This window comes from Diadema antillarum, unplaced genomic scaffold (assembly GCF_040938485.1).
Source record: "Diadema antillarum isolate AM-2024a unplaced genomic scaffold, OU_Dant_1.0 scf00000137, whole genome shotgun sequence".
Taxonomy (NCBI): Eukaryota; Metazoa; Echinodermata; class Echinoidea; order Diadematoida; family Diadematidae; genus Diadema; species Diadema antillarum.
Genome location: NW_027271026.1, coordinates 883,865 through 900,012, shown reverse-complemented (window position 1 = coordinate 900,012; position 16,148 = coordinate 883,865). Strand labels below are relative to the sequence as shown.

The window sequence follows — 16,148 nt, the reverse complement described above, 5'->3', positions numbered from 1 at the left end:
GGGAATAGCCAACGTAAATTGTGACACTGCTCCAACACTTTCCTCTGTGCAAGCGTCTAGCAGTGATGGAGGGTCCTTTTCGGACGTTTCGGCGGCGGAAAAGGTGTCTATCTTGGACGACTTTGGTTATTGCTTTGTCATGGGTAACTTCAGGCTCAACGATTCTCAGCATCTATGTCTGAGGCTGAGGTGCCCAAGAATGCCTTTGAAATCCTCATGGCTACAGGCGCAAGGCAAGGAAGATTTGATCTTTCGGGACTGAAAAAGAATTCTAGTTCTGGCATGCCACAGCCACAGGGACTAAATGCAAAGGACAAATTGTTCAATAGCATCTCACTACTGCTGGACAAAGCAGTCTGGTTCAAATCAAAGAATGAAGCTGAATTCATTGTCAAGGTAAGAATGAAACTGAAGTGAAAGGCATTAAATTTCAACTTTAGACCTTAATAGATTTAAAGAAAATTTGTCTTTAAAACAACAGAATATAAAGAAAAGAGAACTTAAATAAGACCTCTGACTTACGCGACTACTCGACTTATGCAAGCTCAATTTAGGCAAGGTTCACTGTACTAGTTTTTTTTGTTTTTGTTTTTTTTTTGGGGGGGGGGGGGGTTGGGGGGCGGTCTCCGACAAGAAGGGGGGTATTTGAGCCGGGGGAGATTTTGGGAGGGATTTTTTTTTTTTTTTTTTTAAATCCCTACCTACCTATCCTATTTTTCAGTGACCCATTACTCCAAAGCAACATTTTTTTTTTTTGGCCTAAGCCTGTGACTACACTTGGAAGATGACCAATCAGATCCCGCCATTCCTTGCCAATTCAAAAAAGTTTGCACTGGCTGCTCAGGCAGATGCTGGCCCTTGTACCAGAGGAAATCAAGTCCAGCTCTTGACATCCCCAAAATGGGAATTTCAATCGTCATTTGATCCAACAACAGTAACAGAAGATGGGAGGATTCTAGTGATACAAGTTAAATGCCGTAGCTGCTCAAAATACATTAAAAAAAAAAAAAAAAACATGAAGGCAAGCTTAAGAGGCCAAGCACTCATTGACTTGAAAAAGTTTGCAGAGAGTGGGACAAGTCTTGGTACTAAAACACATGCAGGAGAAAAGTTTCTGGTTGGTTTCAAGAGTTGCCATAACCTTTCCAGAGGCAACTTCATTAGCTTGAGCTACTGCGTACAATCATCACTTCGTGGACCTCTTCGACAATAACCTTGCCAGAGTAATGGATCAACACGGCTTTGAAGCATGGGACATATACAATCTTGATGAAACAGGATGCCATATTGTTCGAAAGCCTGGGACCATCGTCACTGAAATTAGAAAGATGTTCTAATTCACACTAATCGAAGATTTCCTCTAGTCTTACAGTGGGTGTAGATGTAGATCGAGTACAGATACAATAGATCTACATAGATCTATGTCTACAGTGAGCTTGTATGGGCTATGTCACTGTGATGTGATGAAGCAGTGCCCAACTTTAAGGTGCAACTTGGTTATTAATTGACAAAGTACTCATCCAGCTTTGTAACCTAGGTCTAAGCATCCACGGGGCATGCAACCCACGAGTTAATTTTTGGTCAAATTTAATCCACTTTTGTGAATTCGGGTCATAAACAAAGAAGGATTTAAAGGTCTGGCCGTGGGCTGATTTAATCAATGGAATCACTACTGCACACCGTAGCTACTGTCTGCAAATACAATTCGGAGCAGATCAACTTTACTGGAAAAATAAGTTTGATAATTTTTCACATTCAACTGACCCCTGACGATATTAACTTGCATGAAGAAGAATATACTTTTCAGTATCATAAACAAAACTTATCATATTGGGGTCAAGGAGTTGGGTTTGGACTGGAGGTTGCTGCTGTTGTTGTTTTTTTCTAAACCATTATGAGTGGGGGAGCCAAAATGTTCATTTAAAGATACTGACCCCACTTTATTCAACAACAAAAATTGAGCTCCTTTAAAAAAAAATTGCAGGAGAGTGATTTTAAGAAGCATAATTGAGCTCCTCAAAGAAAATTTGAAATTTATGACACACGATGGGCAATGAACGCCGGACAACAGATGCCGGACGGTAAATGATTGCAATAGCTCACTCAAGCCACTGGGCTCCGATGAGCTACAAGATTATAAAATACAAACTTCTCCCACTGAAACTGTCTGGTGATGTTGTGAATTCCAGGAGGATGGAACGGGTTTGCCATAAGCATTTAAGTACATGGTGAGAAAAGTCTTGTACCATTGTTCCGTGGCCAACTTTGAACACACGTAACAGAGAAACGGTCCCGTGTAAATTTAGCCATCCATATTGAAACTTCCGTTACCTACTGGAATGTCCTGTGTATCAAGGTCACAATTATTCAAAGTCTCTGTGCCACCTAGAACAGTCCGCTCCTTGCGTGCAGCATCTCCCGGATCACATCATTTCTCTTGTTGCTCTCTGTGACGCCATCCTGAATACGATTACGAACAGGAGAAAAACAGCATCAGGACAAGAAATGCCTTTTTTAATTGTACAAGAAACAGTTCTCTGTATTGAATGCAAATAAATATCTTTACAACACATCTAATTGGAGAGGAAAGCAACTCTTGAACATGCATTTTTCGCATAAATACACACAGAATAGTGTAAGAAGTACAGTTGTAGGAAGGTGAAGAAATATGAAATTGACGCATAAGTCTACAAAGACACTATCAATTTATACTCACTAATATTGAAAGAACTTCTGAGACATATTCAAAATAAAAAATTGGCTTCAGCGTATCTCTGTGAATCCCTACGAATAGTTAATGAATACAAAGAATGTGAAACACATTTAAAAAACTATTACAGTCAAATGTATCTTCAAATCTTTTAATTCATTGGGCATTTGTTGGCTCAATAAGTTCAAGTATGATGTGGATTTTAAAGAGGTGTAAACTAGAACTCACATAATTTCTATAGTCACCAAATAGGAAAATGAATCTGTCAAGGAATCTGCAGCTTTCTACAAAACATGAGAAGTGAATAGATTGTCCCACTCACTGATAATGTACTCCTAGCTGATGACTCTAGCTAAAAATTTACCCTACCAACCTCTGTATGTGCACGATAAGAGAAAGTGTGTGAGGCTTAAAGGCACACAGACCTGGCATTCAAGAGGGTGCTGTTGAATGGAGCGATAATTGCCACCTTCTTCATTACAAAGATAAATGATGTTAAGTTTGTTAACTCTTTATGTGCCATGGTGGAAACCCCCTGTGTGCCACGTTATTCTGAGGCACGAAGGTAGTCATGCTTTGAGAAAGAATTCTGTTTTTCCAATTTGTATAACTTCTACAAATTTCTGTTAAGATGGGCATAATAGTAGGCAAAGTTAAAGTGGAATGTCAAACTTCGTTCCGATATAAATTGTATGACGAATCTTTTTTCAATTTTTCTTTTGAATGATCAGTTGCTACATTACTGTAAAGGCATGACTTCTGCACATAAAACCGTGACAGAAACTTAGAATTTACGAGCAAATCTAGTTGGGAACATCGCTTGATAGCCGACTACCACATAGAATGCAAGCCGTATATGAGAGGAACAAAAGCACGAGAAACGCTTTCATTGTGCCGCAGGATTAGCAGTAATTAGCGGTTTATCGATCGGTCTTGGCGGCTTTGTTTGTTGAGCAGAATATGCCAAGTTGGCACGCCGTCGACTGAGTCGGACGTGCGAACGTGGCACATAAAGAGTTAACTGTCTATAAAAGTAGATCGTGGGTGCATATTGCATGGGCTCTCTTTGGTACAGGTTCAATAATCGTTCATGATTCGCCGAATGCTGAACCAGCCAGGAACAACGGTTGAATCAAGAGACAAATGCAGATTGACATTATTTTGGCCATTTTTCACATGATCACATACGAATCAGTTTTATTCGGATGTTTGGAACAAAGTAGATGCATAAGCATCGGATTCAATATTGTTACAAGCCCTCTTTAACCAAGGATCTGTGTGTCTTTAAAGGAGTGGGGAGGATCACTATTCAAGTATCATGGAGCTGCACTCACCTTCCAGAGAATGACTAGTCCATCGGCTCCACAGGACACCATTCCCTCCTCCCTGAAGTCCAGCACCATTTGGACAGCCCCTGAGTGGGCAACACACTCCCCCTGCAGACACAGGATGGGCGGCCGAGACTCCTCCCTTCGGAACAGCCTTCTCGTCTCCTTGGACTGCCGGCTGGAATCGTGGGGGGGGGGGGAGGAGAAACAGATTGCTGAGGTCTGATTTGTGAGATTTGACACCACAGAATGGGTGAAAACTCTTTCCCCAGCCCTAACATATTTCAGATTTGCATAATGTGGAGCAATGTTTCTGCCTACATTCCTATTCATACCATGTTTGACAATCAAATGTAAATATACCTCTGACGAGTATTACCACTGCAACTGACTTTAACTCACAATTCTTCATAGTAGATTTCACCTGGTTTTAACTCATGTATCATCAATTTCATTCCACTAATGTACAGCCATCTGATCCAAAAATCCCAGGCTTCCCAATGCACTCATACCATATATCTGACCAGAAAAGTGATATCCCTCAAAACTGAATATGCAAACTGAACAAAAAGAAGATGCCATTGCATCATACACCTACCACTGGCATATACTTAGAAATTTTAAGAAGTCAATGCTTACAAGTCCTACAGTATTTCAGTTAGTACTTTCTTCCCTTTAAAAAGCCATCATTGCTGAATCATTATGACTCTGTATGCTTTGATGCAAAGAATGCACTGTCTTTATCTTGCACACATGTCAAATGGAAATTCAATGACATCATCTCTTCTAATTTGCACATGTGATTATGACAAATATCACCCTTTTGTGACAACATGGGCAACAATGTTTAAAGTTCTCTTATATTCCTTACTTTCTTTATAATTCATGATTTTTTTTTCTTTATCTGACTCTTTTTTTATCAGAGTCAACTTGAATAGGGTAGAGTTCCCTTCAGAGAATGCAGGCGTACCTTCCATCAGAGTCCTGGCAAACATCCTGCAAACTTTAATGGTACCTGAATGTCCTTACCTTGCCTGTACAATGCTGTCAAACTTGTGCAGAGAAAATTCTTCCCCGCTGTAGTCTCCTTCCTCAGCCACTTTCAATCTGGTGTCCACTCCCCACAGCCTAACCATGCCGTCCTCGGAGCACGTGGCCAGGAATTTCCTATCATCACAATTATATCGACTATCGGTCGGGATGCACTTTTTATATCAACTATCATCTCACATATACCACAGCTGAGTATCAATATGACCAGAGTGATGGGATAGAATGAGGAGAGAGGGAAACATATACTTGCACACAGTTGCATGAAGCTGATAGTATCAGACTATTATTGTTAGCTCTTGTCATCCTAGGTAGGTACTACAGGTGAGACAAGTGATGACAAAGGATATATAAGATATTGAATATATTTGATAGATATGTATGTATGCATATATATATATATATATATATATATATATATATATATATATATATATATACTGTAGACCTAGAAATGTTCAAGTGCATTTTAATTTTTTATGCAATGTAAAACATCTAATACCAAGAAATGCTTTACATTTTGAGCAGCACTCCAGGCAGTCATTATTAAACTCAAAGTTCATGTGTGACAAGGGGAAAACACAACCCGACAAAATGACTACTGACAATTCTCTTCTGAACCACGCCCAATGATTTTCCCGGAGAAATTCCTATGTGGCGGCAGAAGAGAAAGGGATAGTATATGCTCACCCATCGTACACCACGCTGACAAACGTGATCTTGGAGTAATGCGCCTTCAGTTGCTTCCACAGACAGTCTCCGCTGATGATGTCAAAGATGGCAAGACCAGACCCTATTGTCACACACAAATGATTCTGCACAGAGAAAGATAGATAGAGAGAGAGAGAGAGATATTGTATTGATCATAACTGGCATGGAAGTGGACATAGAGAATGTTCCATCCAGGAGATTTATATGACATCCAGGGATGTATAGATTTCTCTCTGAAAGAGGTTAGAACATTTGTACATTCCCGACTATGAAAGTTATCAACTGTTACGTCACTTGGGTTGGTCAAAGCAACTGAGAATAATGCATACCTTCAACTTGAGTTGTTTGCTTGTTTGCTGTTGTTGTTGTTGATTATTTGTCTTTTTTTTTTGGGGGGGGGGGTTGGGGTGGTGGGATTGGTCCACAGATGACGCCGGATGTTTTTGAGCTCAAAAAAACTGCCATGGTGGCCTCTCGGACATCCCTGGACCTACACCGACCTCCTGGGACCTCCACAGGTGCCAAAGGCATCTACGAGGATCCCTCCCGGATCACCCCGGATCAGATCCGGGGTGATCCGGCATGTACATGTGACTGGGGCTTTAGGCTTTAGCAATAGAATTCTAAACCCAACTGTGAAGATTTTCCGTGACACTACTTCCAGCAAGTCAACATCCTTGTAGCAAGCCTACCTTGTCCAAGGGAAGCATGTGTCGTACACACCAGGGGAAGCCGTTCCTCTCGTAATCCTTGATGTGGTTTAGCTGCCGTGAGGTCCCCAGGGTGCGTGTGTTCCACACCTTCACCGTTCCATCAAGTGAGGCTGATGCAAAGTATGAGTCTATACACACACAAACAAAAAATCAAATACCAGTAGAAAAAAAAAATCAATAACATTTCAATAGTATCATCATGGTTTATTTAGATGACAATCAATAAAGTATGAAACGTTTCACCGATATGATTGCATATTTACCTTTTGATAGCAAACAAGGAGTCAACGGTAGAGGGAAACTTGAGAAATCGGTTTCTTTGTGTATTATACAAGAAGAAAAAAACAAAATATGTATAATCACTTGGACATACGGTTAGGGAAAAAGAGAGTCAGAGGATAGCTATGGAAATAGTTAATGACGGGAGAAGGAGTTTTAACCCATGACAGGTCTACCAGTGGGAGTTGACGTGAGTATACCTAACTGGCTGCCAGGAATTCTTGGTATTGCCAATACCTACGTACCGTGTGCAGAGCAGCGTTTGAGATGCATTATGGGATGGCTCTGGGGGCAAACCTGCCCTGGTTTTGGCTGCATATGCACTCAGGTCATGTTCTGTCTTTAATTATCCAGGGGTATTTTTTGTGGAAGATTTCTTCACTTTCCATCATGTGACCAGCACATTGACGCCTTGCAGTAGTGAACCATGACTCTGGCGACCGCGAATCAGTAAACTTTAGAAACATTCAACTCTTTTAAAGGTGCGCTAACAATGGAAAAGCAGACAAATAACTCCAATGAATCTTATAGGAACTGTGACATGCATGAAACAACTGGAAGCGACAATGGCACCGAGGAATCCCACAGTGCATCTGTGACAGGGCTCTTCAGCATGTGCAGAAGTTTTCTGCACATTGGCGATACCAAGAATTCTACACACACTGTGTTTACCTGACACACTGGTGAGACACATGACCGCCTCCCTGTGTTGGGGTGCTAGCTTCTTGACCCTTCTCAGCTGGTAGGAGGTGACCCCTAGCTGACCAATCTGTGTGTCTATCGCGTACACTTCCAGGGCGCAGCCGGCCGCCACGATGAAGCGGTCATCTGGGATGGCGAGCATGTGCTTGATGTCGGCGAGTGGACAGTCACTATTTCCAGCTGGATAAGAAGCAATAAGCTCAAAAAGCTCAATTTGCAGTAAAAGAATGAAACTCAATGGATGTGTTTATTTTTCAATAAATATTCATTTCTTGTGTTGACAAAGGGCATTTGTGCATTAAAGAGATCCTTCAACCTATTCTCAATTTCTGGGCTTGGGGATGTTTTCCTTTTCAGCATAACTTGAACATAGTCATTGCTTTGTACTCATAATGTAATCACAATCCCTCTTGAGTTTCTTTTGAATCAATTGTATAACCTCTCTTTGTTTTATAACAAGCAAGTATTCCTCTAAATGGAAAATATATTACAAGGGCTAGATGAAATAAATTATATTATTAGTTCTGAGTACAGCAGCAAAAACACAGGGTAGTTATATAAACTTTGTCAGCAGCATCACAAATAGACTGTTACATCACTTTATATTTGGGAAGGAAAATTCCATGATAGGGAAAGAGACAGCAATCCCCTTTTCCAACATCCTCATGCATTAATACATATTGTCATTTTCATGGAAAGATCATACTCATGTTGCAAATGATCTCCCCATGGCATTATATTCCTAATGAAAAGCTTCTACACAGGGTGTGGTTCTATTCCAGATACATACCCTCAGATTCTTGGCTGACTTGATGTAGCAGCTGTCTCTGAGAATTCCAGAGGAAGAGTTCTTGCCCTCCAGTGCAAAACAGACCACTCTTTGGGAAGCTTAGTATTGCCTGGGATAAGAAGACACCACAAGGAACTTTTTGAAGTAATAAATCATGTTAGTTCTGAGTAATGATTTGTCTTCCCTTAGAAAAGAAAAGAAAAGAAAAGAACTGAAAATATCTCATCATACATTTATGGAGGAAAAAACATCTACTAAACTGAACTGAAACAGACAGATCAAAAGCTGACATATCCCTACAAAATTTTCTTTGAAACTTTCTGTAAAATTCAAATAATCCTTTTCAGGGAAAAGAAAAATTGTAGAATAGACATATAGAAGTAGCCCTCATGTGCAGCATTATTTTCTCTATTCTGCATTCCCTGATGTTTAGATAGGATCCTCCACAAGCCTGAGAATATGAACCAAATTCATATTTCCTGAATTGCACCTTTTCTCTTTTGTGTGCCTGCATTATTTTTCATTTTCCCAGACATGAAATGTGAGTAGACATCGTTTGTTCAAGCATGGTGGTAAAAGCCACCATTTTCACCTACAATTATGCTCTCCTTGATGTGTACAATGTTCCCTTTTAATGCCATGAAAATACTACAACCATTAGGACAGCCCATGGTCTGTGATGAGAAATATTAGAGTACAAAGACTGTAAAAAATCTGATGAGTAAACTGAAAATGTAAACAAGTATTTAAAATTCACTTTTTTTTTATACAGAGCAATGTACCTGCTTGACACCATTCGCTGCCTACAGCTAGAAACCGGAGAACAAGGCAACATATATACAGTGTACCGTATGTCCCCAAAAAATTACAACGGGACCCTCCACAATGATAACTTTAAAAATAGTGAATCAATCTAAATACAAATTCAGGGTATGAAACTATATCTCATTGCCCACATCTTACAGAAAACCCCATTCGATTTGCTTCAGTGGTCAAAGAGAAATGGGGAGTTTTGTAGAGCATGTCAGGAATCCTTTCCCTCCAAGTTCTGTCCATTGTGTTCACACATTAATATGAAGTTCCAAGAGCATCCAAGTGCTAAACTTGGAAGAATCAGACCCATGACATGCCTTACAACAATCCACATTTCTCTGTGACCACTTAACCAAATTGAATGGGTTTTCTGCAAAATAGAGCTAAGATGTTATATCTTAAGACCCTGAAGTAGCACGTACACAGTTTAATCATATTGGGGGTTATCAATGTGAAAATCTGGTTGTAATTTTTTGGGGGACATACGGTATTATATGGCCCACCAAACTGGGTTTGATTTCTTTCCTCTCTGAGAAAAGAAGTGAGATCTTTTGACAAGCTCTGGGTTGTCACTCTCTCAACTGCTCTCAACCAATCTCCACCTCATGTGCAAAGTGCATGTAGAACACCTCACCTTGGTGGTAGCGTTGTGTTCGGAGATCACTCGAAGGCAGGTACCCGTCTCTGTACTCCACAGCCTAATGGTCTTGTCCGATGACCCCGTGAGGAGGAAGGGACTGGAGGGAGGAACTTCCGCACCCGGCGGTCTGTCATCACTGGTGGGCTCCACTAGGGTGGCACATGTAATTGGTCGGGTGTGTCCCACCAGCATGCTGCATTTCAGGCAGGTTATGATGTCCCATATGATACCGGTGTTGTCATCCGACACCGACAAGAACCTGCAATTATATTTATTGTAATAGGATATGACCTTCGTCCTTTCTCTACATTATCTGCAATAATCCACATCCATTTGAAATGATTATTTTGTATTTCACTCTAGACTGGAAATTTGTAGAAGGAAGAAGTCGCAACTCAAACACAAACCCCTACGAAGTTTGTTCAGAATAGAACAGAAAGAAAACTAGAAATGTCGCTACGGCGACTGGTGTATGCCTCCGCCATAATGCATGGCTCTCCTAATAGGTCTATAGTACAATGTCTTGACAATGTGTGATGAAAGTTTCACACAATTGGCAAAATATTAAAATGACAGGTTTGCCACAAATGTGCTGAATGTTCACTTTCCTAGAACTAGGTTCAATTGGATGAATGATTAAAACGTCAGAGTGCAGGTATTTGGGGGAACTGATGATTTTTACTTGACTTTTGACCCTTTTATAAGTTTATGCCTTGAGTAATTTTCAAGGTATTGAGAAAAAGTATAATTTCAGTATCAAATGGTAAAATAGTATTATCTAAACCTGGCCTTTGACTTTTGACCTCACAGTTCCAAAGAGAATCACTGTTAGGTAGAACATGCATAAAACATGTAAGTTTCATGATAATACCTTGAGTTACTTTTGAGATATGGAGGAAGAAGTGCAATTTAGCACTTTCACTTGACCTTTGACCTTTTGGCAAGAAACTTCCCACAGAATATATATTGGGTTATACAATGCATACATCAAGTTAAAAAAAAAAATCCTTCAGGCAGTGCATAAATATCAGGAAAGTAGGGATATTTTGAGGAGTTGACCTTGACCTTTGACCCATGACCCCCAACTTCCCTAGATAATCACTGCCCATCGGTACATGCATATATATACTAAGTTCCATGAAGATACCTTGAACCATTTGTGAGATATGGAGAAAAACATGAAATTTCAACCTTTTTTTCCACAAAATAACCAGTGACCTTTGACCTTTGACCCCGTGATCCTAAAATCCAAACAAAGTATTATCCCCCCAGGATATACCCTCATACCAAGTTTGATGCAAAACCACCTCACGGTTCTTGAGATATCGACAAAAACAAAACGGGATGGACGTACGTACGTACGTACGGACGGACGGACGGACGGACGGATGGACGGACAACCCGAAAACATAATGCCTCCGGCCACTTCGTTGGCGGAGGCATAAAAATGAACCTAATCTTCAGGGTAATGTATAAGTACTTCGTTTTAAATTGATATGTTTTTGCAAAGTGTTTGCAATTTGGAAAGAAACATCCACACTAATGAATTTGGTGGTGTTGCTTGTGTATGCTTAAGTGAGCGAGTGTCTTTGTTGCAGCTTGTTTGGTAACGATCTAAAATCGTGTTATACAGTGTACTCCCGTTATAACGAACACGGTTATACAACTATAACGAAATTCCGGTTATAACGAAGTAAAAATTAGGGCTGTAATGTCATCCACTCTATGTATTTCTATTGTTTATTTGTTCGGTTATAACGAAATTTCGATATAACGAAAGAAAACTGCCGGTCCCAAGGACTTCGTTATAATGGCAGTCCACTGTACAATAGTCAAATAAAAATGATGTACAGGCAAAATAAAGGATGGTGGGAGATTTTTGCAGGTGATACAAAACAATTAAAAAAAAAACAAACAAACAAATTAACCAGAGGTCAGGTGTTCTGCTTCTTTGTCACTAGGTAAAAAAAAAAAATCAGTCATACAATACATCTTATGCTTACTTATTCTCGCTTATCTGAAGAAGAAATTTGATCAAGTCTGTGTGATCAGGGAGAATCTGGATTTCTGTGTAGGGGTTCAAGGGCTGATCATCCTGGAGGATTTCCACTTGATTCTATGGAAAGATGCACACAAGATAAAATCAGCAAAAGTTCTTGGGCATCCAGATAAGATTCATCCAGTGAAGAAACAGTAGGAACCAAAAATTTGCCTCCATCTGCTTGCCACTGGCTGATGGATGGGGCTGAAAAATTATGACATTGGAATAAAAATCTGCAGACTTAAACACTTTCAAAGTGCTTTGATCATGATGTGTCTACATGTGGTTCATTCAAGCTAGAGCTTCCATTGTTACATTTAAAATATTTTGTTTTTGTATATTCACTTCCTATTCACAACTTAAGAGTCTTTACTTACTACATGAACAAAGAAATAAATCAGTTTCATAATATAAATTAGCATCTAATTGTACTAAAGTAGCACTTAAGATGACTAGAAAACAAGAATCAACATCCAGGGCAAAATATGTGTAGTAGGGGTAGCATGTGGGCACACACATCAAACTACACATGCTACCCTGTATTTACCGATACAGGGTAGCATGAGCAGAGTGCTGTCGGCATCAGTCTCGTGATCATAGACCATTGTGTGTAATCACATCCACTAAACTAGGTATATGCTGTCTGTCTGTGCTGCAATATGTAAACACACAACTGAACTAGAGCAACATTTGGAAATGAAAACATTTCATTATCCTTTCAAAAAAGATATGTTTGAGGATATAAAATATACTTTGAAAGAAAAAAATCATTCACTACTTGGAGCCTCGGGTGAAATCACGTATCACTGACCATGATGGTGACAGGATGAGCACTACTCTATAAAGCATGTTATCCTAAATTTGACCGTTTCCATGAATAGACCACTCTTACGAATATAAATTCCCTGAAATACTTAAAATAAATGGCGCAATTCAAATGCAAAATTCAAACTATGCAACTACCTCCACACATGTTCTGAAGAGCACAACAGTGGGCCACGTCGCCGGACCCCCGAAATCATTGTCGGGACCCTCCCAGGTCAGCTCGCATAAGCAGTTCAACGGGTAAGTAACAGGAAAGTAAAGTTGCATAGCAACACATAAAGACTTGTTTCATTCGAAGTTTCGAAGTTACTAGTCCGTTTATCTGCATTGAATGTATACAGCATGTACACCTACAGCCACAGTGGCAGCAGTTTCTGAGATAACTTGTGCATTTACGCGCTATTTATATTTTGCATGCCACCATGCCAGAATTTGCAATATTTGCCACGGTTCGACTGAGTACCGAGTATCGAGTACCGCGCTCTCATAGTGCGATGTATACAGTTTCGTCTGCGCATGGAACGTGCTAATCCATTCATAGGCGGCACACAGCGGTACGTCGCGAATTTGAAGCATGGACATACAGGGTCGAACAATGAACACAGGCGTTCGAACGATGATCGCAGCGCAGGCGTTCGGATCATGCACGCTATTTTGCTTCCACAATTTAGGCGGTCGAAAAATGGGTAACTTGCTTTACACCCCTCAGAAAATGGTGCTGTCCCTGTCACTTTGGAATCAATAATTTCAACAAGAGGCTCTCAGTGACATAAAGCAAGTGGCCCTTGATTCAACAGGGTTCCATGAATAGACCACTCTTACAAATAAAAATTCACTGAAATTCATGAATAAAAAATGGCGCATATCAAGTGCGAAATTCAAACTATGCAACTACCTCCACACGTGTTCCAAAGAGCACAACAGTGGGCCACGTCGCCGGACCCCTGAAATCATTGTCGCGACCCTCCCAGGTCAACTCGCATAAGCAGTTCAACGGGTAAGTAAACGGGTAAGTAAAGTTGCACAGCAACACATATAGACTCGTTTCATTCCAAGTTTCGAAGTTACTAGTCCATTTATCTGCATTGAATCTGTACAGCGTGTTTACCTACAGCCATGGTGGCAGCTGTTTCTGAGATAACGAGCGTTTATGCGATATACGATTGCATTCCACCCGTGCCAGAATTTGCGGTAGCACCAAGGTTCGTCAACGTGTTGTGTATGCATTGCATCTCTCGGACAGCGTGTGGAGTACATGGAGTACCGCGCTCTCGTAGTGCGATGTACTATGTATAGAGATTCGCCCGCACGTGGCACGCACGCTAATACATTCACATAGGCAGGGTGAGCGCACGGGGCCGTACGTCGGGAATGTCGAACACGGTCACCCGGTGTCACAGGCGTTCGAACGATGGTCGCAGCACAAGCGTATGGATCATGCATGCTATTTTGATTCCGCACTTTAAAGGGACTGTACAGCACTGGTTGAGGTGGGGATTCACGTTTTGAACATTCCTAAGTGAGATAATGAGAAACCTCTTATGAAATATGAAAGAGCATGTAATTTAAAGAAGGATTCAACGTTTATTTGATGAAAATTGGTTTTGAAATGGCTGAGATATCAAAAAAAGTGATAATAATAAAAGGCGACAGGCCACGCCTTTTATTAGGATCTCTTTGTTTCACCTTGTTTTTGGATATCTCAGCCATTTCAAAATCGATTTTCATCAAATAAACTTTTGATAGTGATACCCCTAAGAATTGCATGCTCTTTGACATCTCATATATTGGTTTCTGGACTGAATATCTCGCAAAACGTTAAATGCTAAATCCACACCTCGACCAGAACTGTACACACTCTTTTAAGATGTAAAACATTGGGCCACTTGCTTTAATGGTATATTTGCTTAACTATGCATAAAATTAATACATACTACTACTACTAAGAGCTCCAGAGGGGTAGAGACTAGACAACACACTGGTCTTGGGCCTAGGGCTAGGCCCTAGCCCCTAACGTTAGATTCTATAGCTAATTTAAATTTAGACTCTAGTCTAGTCACTCTATGAATAGAAACCTAGCTAGCAGGCAGTGCCAGTGGTAAATTGTTATGACCTAGGCTACTGAAGTCTGGTGGTAAGTCCGTCTGGTAATTGCGACCAGCCCGAAAGTGAAGCGTTCGGCTCGAGCAGTAATTTACAATTGTGACCGTGTAATGAAGCGCCCGGGCCCGCCCCTTGCCCGGGGTTAGTCTGCCTTATCCCTAAACCTAACCCTAATCCTAATCCTAACCATAACCATCAAACCCTAACCCTAACCCTAACCCTAACCCTAACCCTAACCCTAACCCCAACCCTAACCCTAACCCTAACCATAACCCAAAACCCTAACCCAACGTCTGGCGGGTGCTAACACAAATATACATATATCGGACTGATACTGTTTTTTCGGCCACCTCGACATTTTATCATCATCTACGACTACACCCATCAGCACAAATCCGCAGCTCAAGTTATGAGAAAAACTGCCACTAATTTTCACACTGGCATTTACCTGCGACATCTTGCTTCTTCCATTAGCCATTCGGTAAACGGGATAAACTAAACAGTTAGACCGTCCAGAGCAGTACCACTGGTGTGACACTTTTTTTTTCCACCAACAATAACAATAACATACAGTACATGTGATCCAATATGTAGTCTCGATTCGAGACACTAAAAAGACGAGGGTACGAGTACTTTTATTTGCGTACTACGTGCAGTGTATGTACAGCTATAATATCATTTGCGTCGGTGGCCATCTACTCGCTCCTCAAGGGAGTGCCGTGATGTAAAGTACACTGAGACAAAGTTACAAATATTTATTACAAGCTGCATTAGAAATATTATGTTCGAATTTATCCAAAAAAAAAAGCAACAAATCAATAGCATTAGGCCCTACTTTCAGGGATCATGGTACACTGTGCATTTCTCTTTCGCTCTCTCACTTTTACCACAAGAGTACCACTAATAAATTGCCCAAAATGAATATGGAGGTGTACCTGTGCAGTGGCGAATCCAGTGGGGGGTGCACTAGGCATGCGCCCCCTCTTTATTTTTGGCCAAAACAAAAGAAATAAAAAGAAAATAATGGGGGGGGGGGCGCGTGCGTCCCCTTTAATTTTGTAAAGGCGCCTCCCCTTTACAGAATTCCTGGATCTGACCCTGCTATGGTCATATAGTTGCTTCTGATACAACAAATATTTCCTCTCAACTCATTCAGCATGGAATTTCCCACCAAGTACATGTATTTTGAGTGCAGTGCACAAGGCAGACCCAAACACATTTGTATTTACTATTGTTGATATACACATGTATGATATGTATGTAACAAACACAGTTATAACAAAATTCCGGTTACAATGAAGTAAAAATTCAAGCCACATCATTATTTGCTCTATGTTTCTTATTGTTTATTTGTTCAGTTATAACGAAAGAAAACTGCTAGTCCTATGGAGTTTGTTATAACAGAATTCCACTGTATCTGCATGTAGGATTATATGCCTTGTG

The 16,148-nt window shown here is 40.5% G+C and overlaps 1 protein-coding gene across 1 annotated transcript; it reads right to left on the bottom strand.

Moving 5' to 3' along the window:
* Positions 1 to 1,573: 1,573 nt before the first annotated feature.
* LOC139721038 (WD repeat-containing protein 41-like) lies at positions 1,574 to 15,239 on the bottom strand. Its single transcript, XM_071632368.1, has 10 exons — positions 15,154 to 15,239; positions 11,740 to 11,852; positions 9,731 to 9,995; positions 8,284 to 8,392; positions 7,464 to 7,673; positions 6,492 to 6,640; positions 5,779 to 5,903; positions 5,068 to 5,205; positions 4,045 to 4,216; positions 1,574 to 2,460 (listed from the first exon to the last, which is right to left on the bottom strand). The coding sequence occupies exons 1-10, from the start codon at positions 15,181 to 15,183 to the stop codon at positions 2,386 to 2,388; spliced, it is 1,386 nt and encodes a 461-aa protein (XP_071488469.1). The 5' UTR covers positions 15,184 to 15,239; the 3' UTR covers positions 1,574 to 2,385.
* Between the last annotated feature and the right edge of the window lie 909 nt (positions 15,240 to 16,148).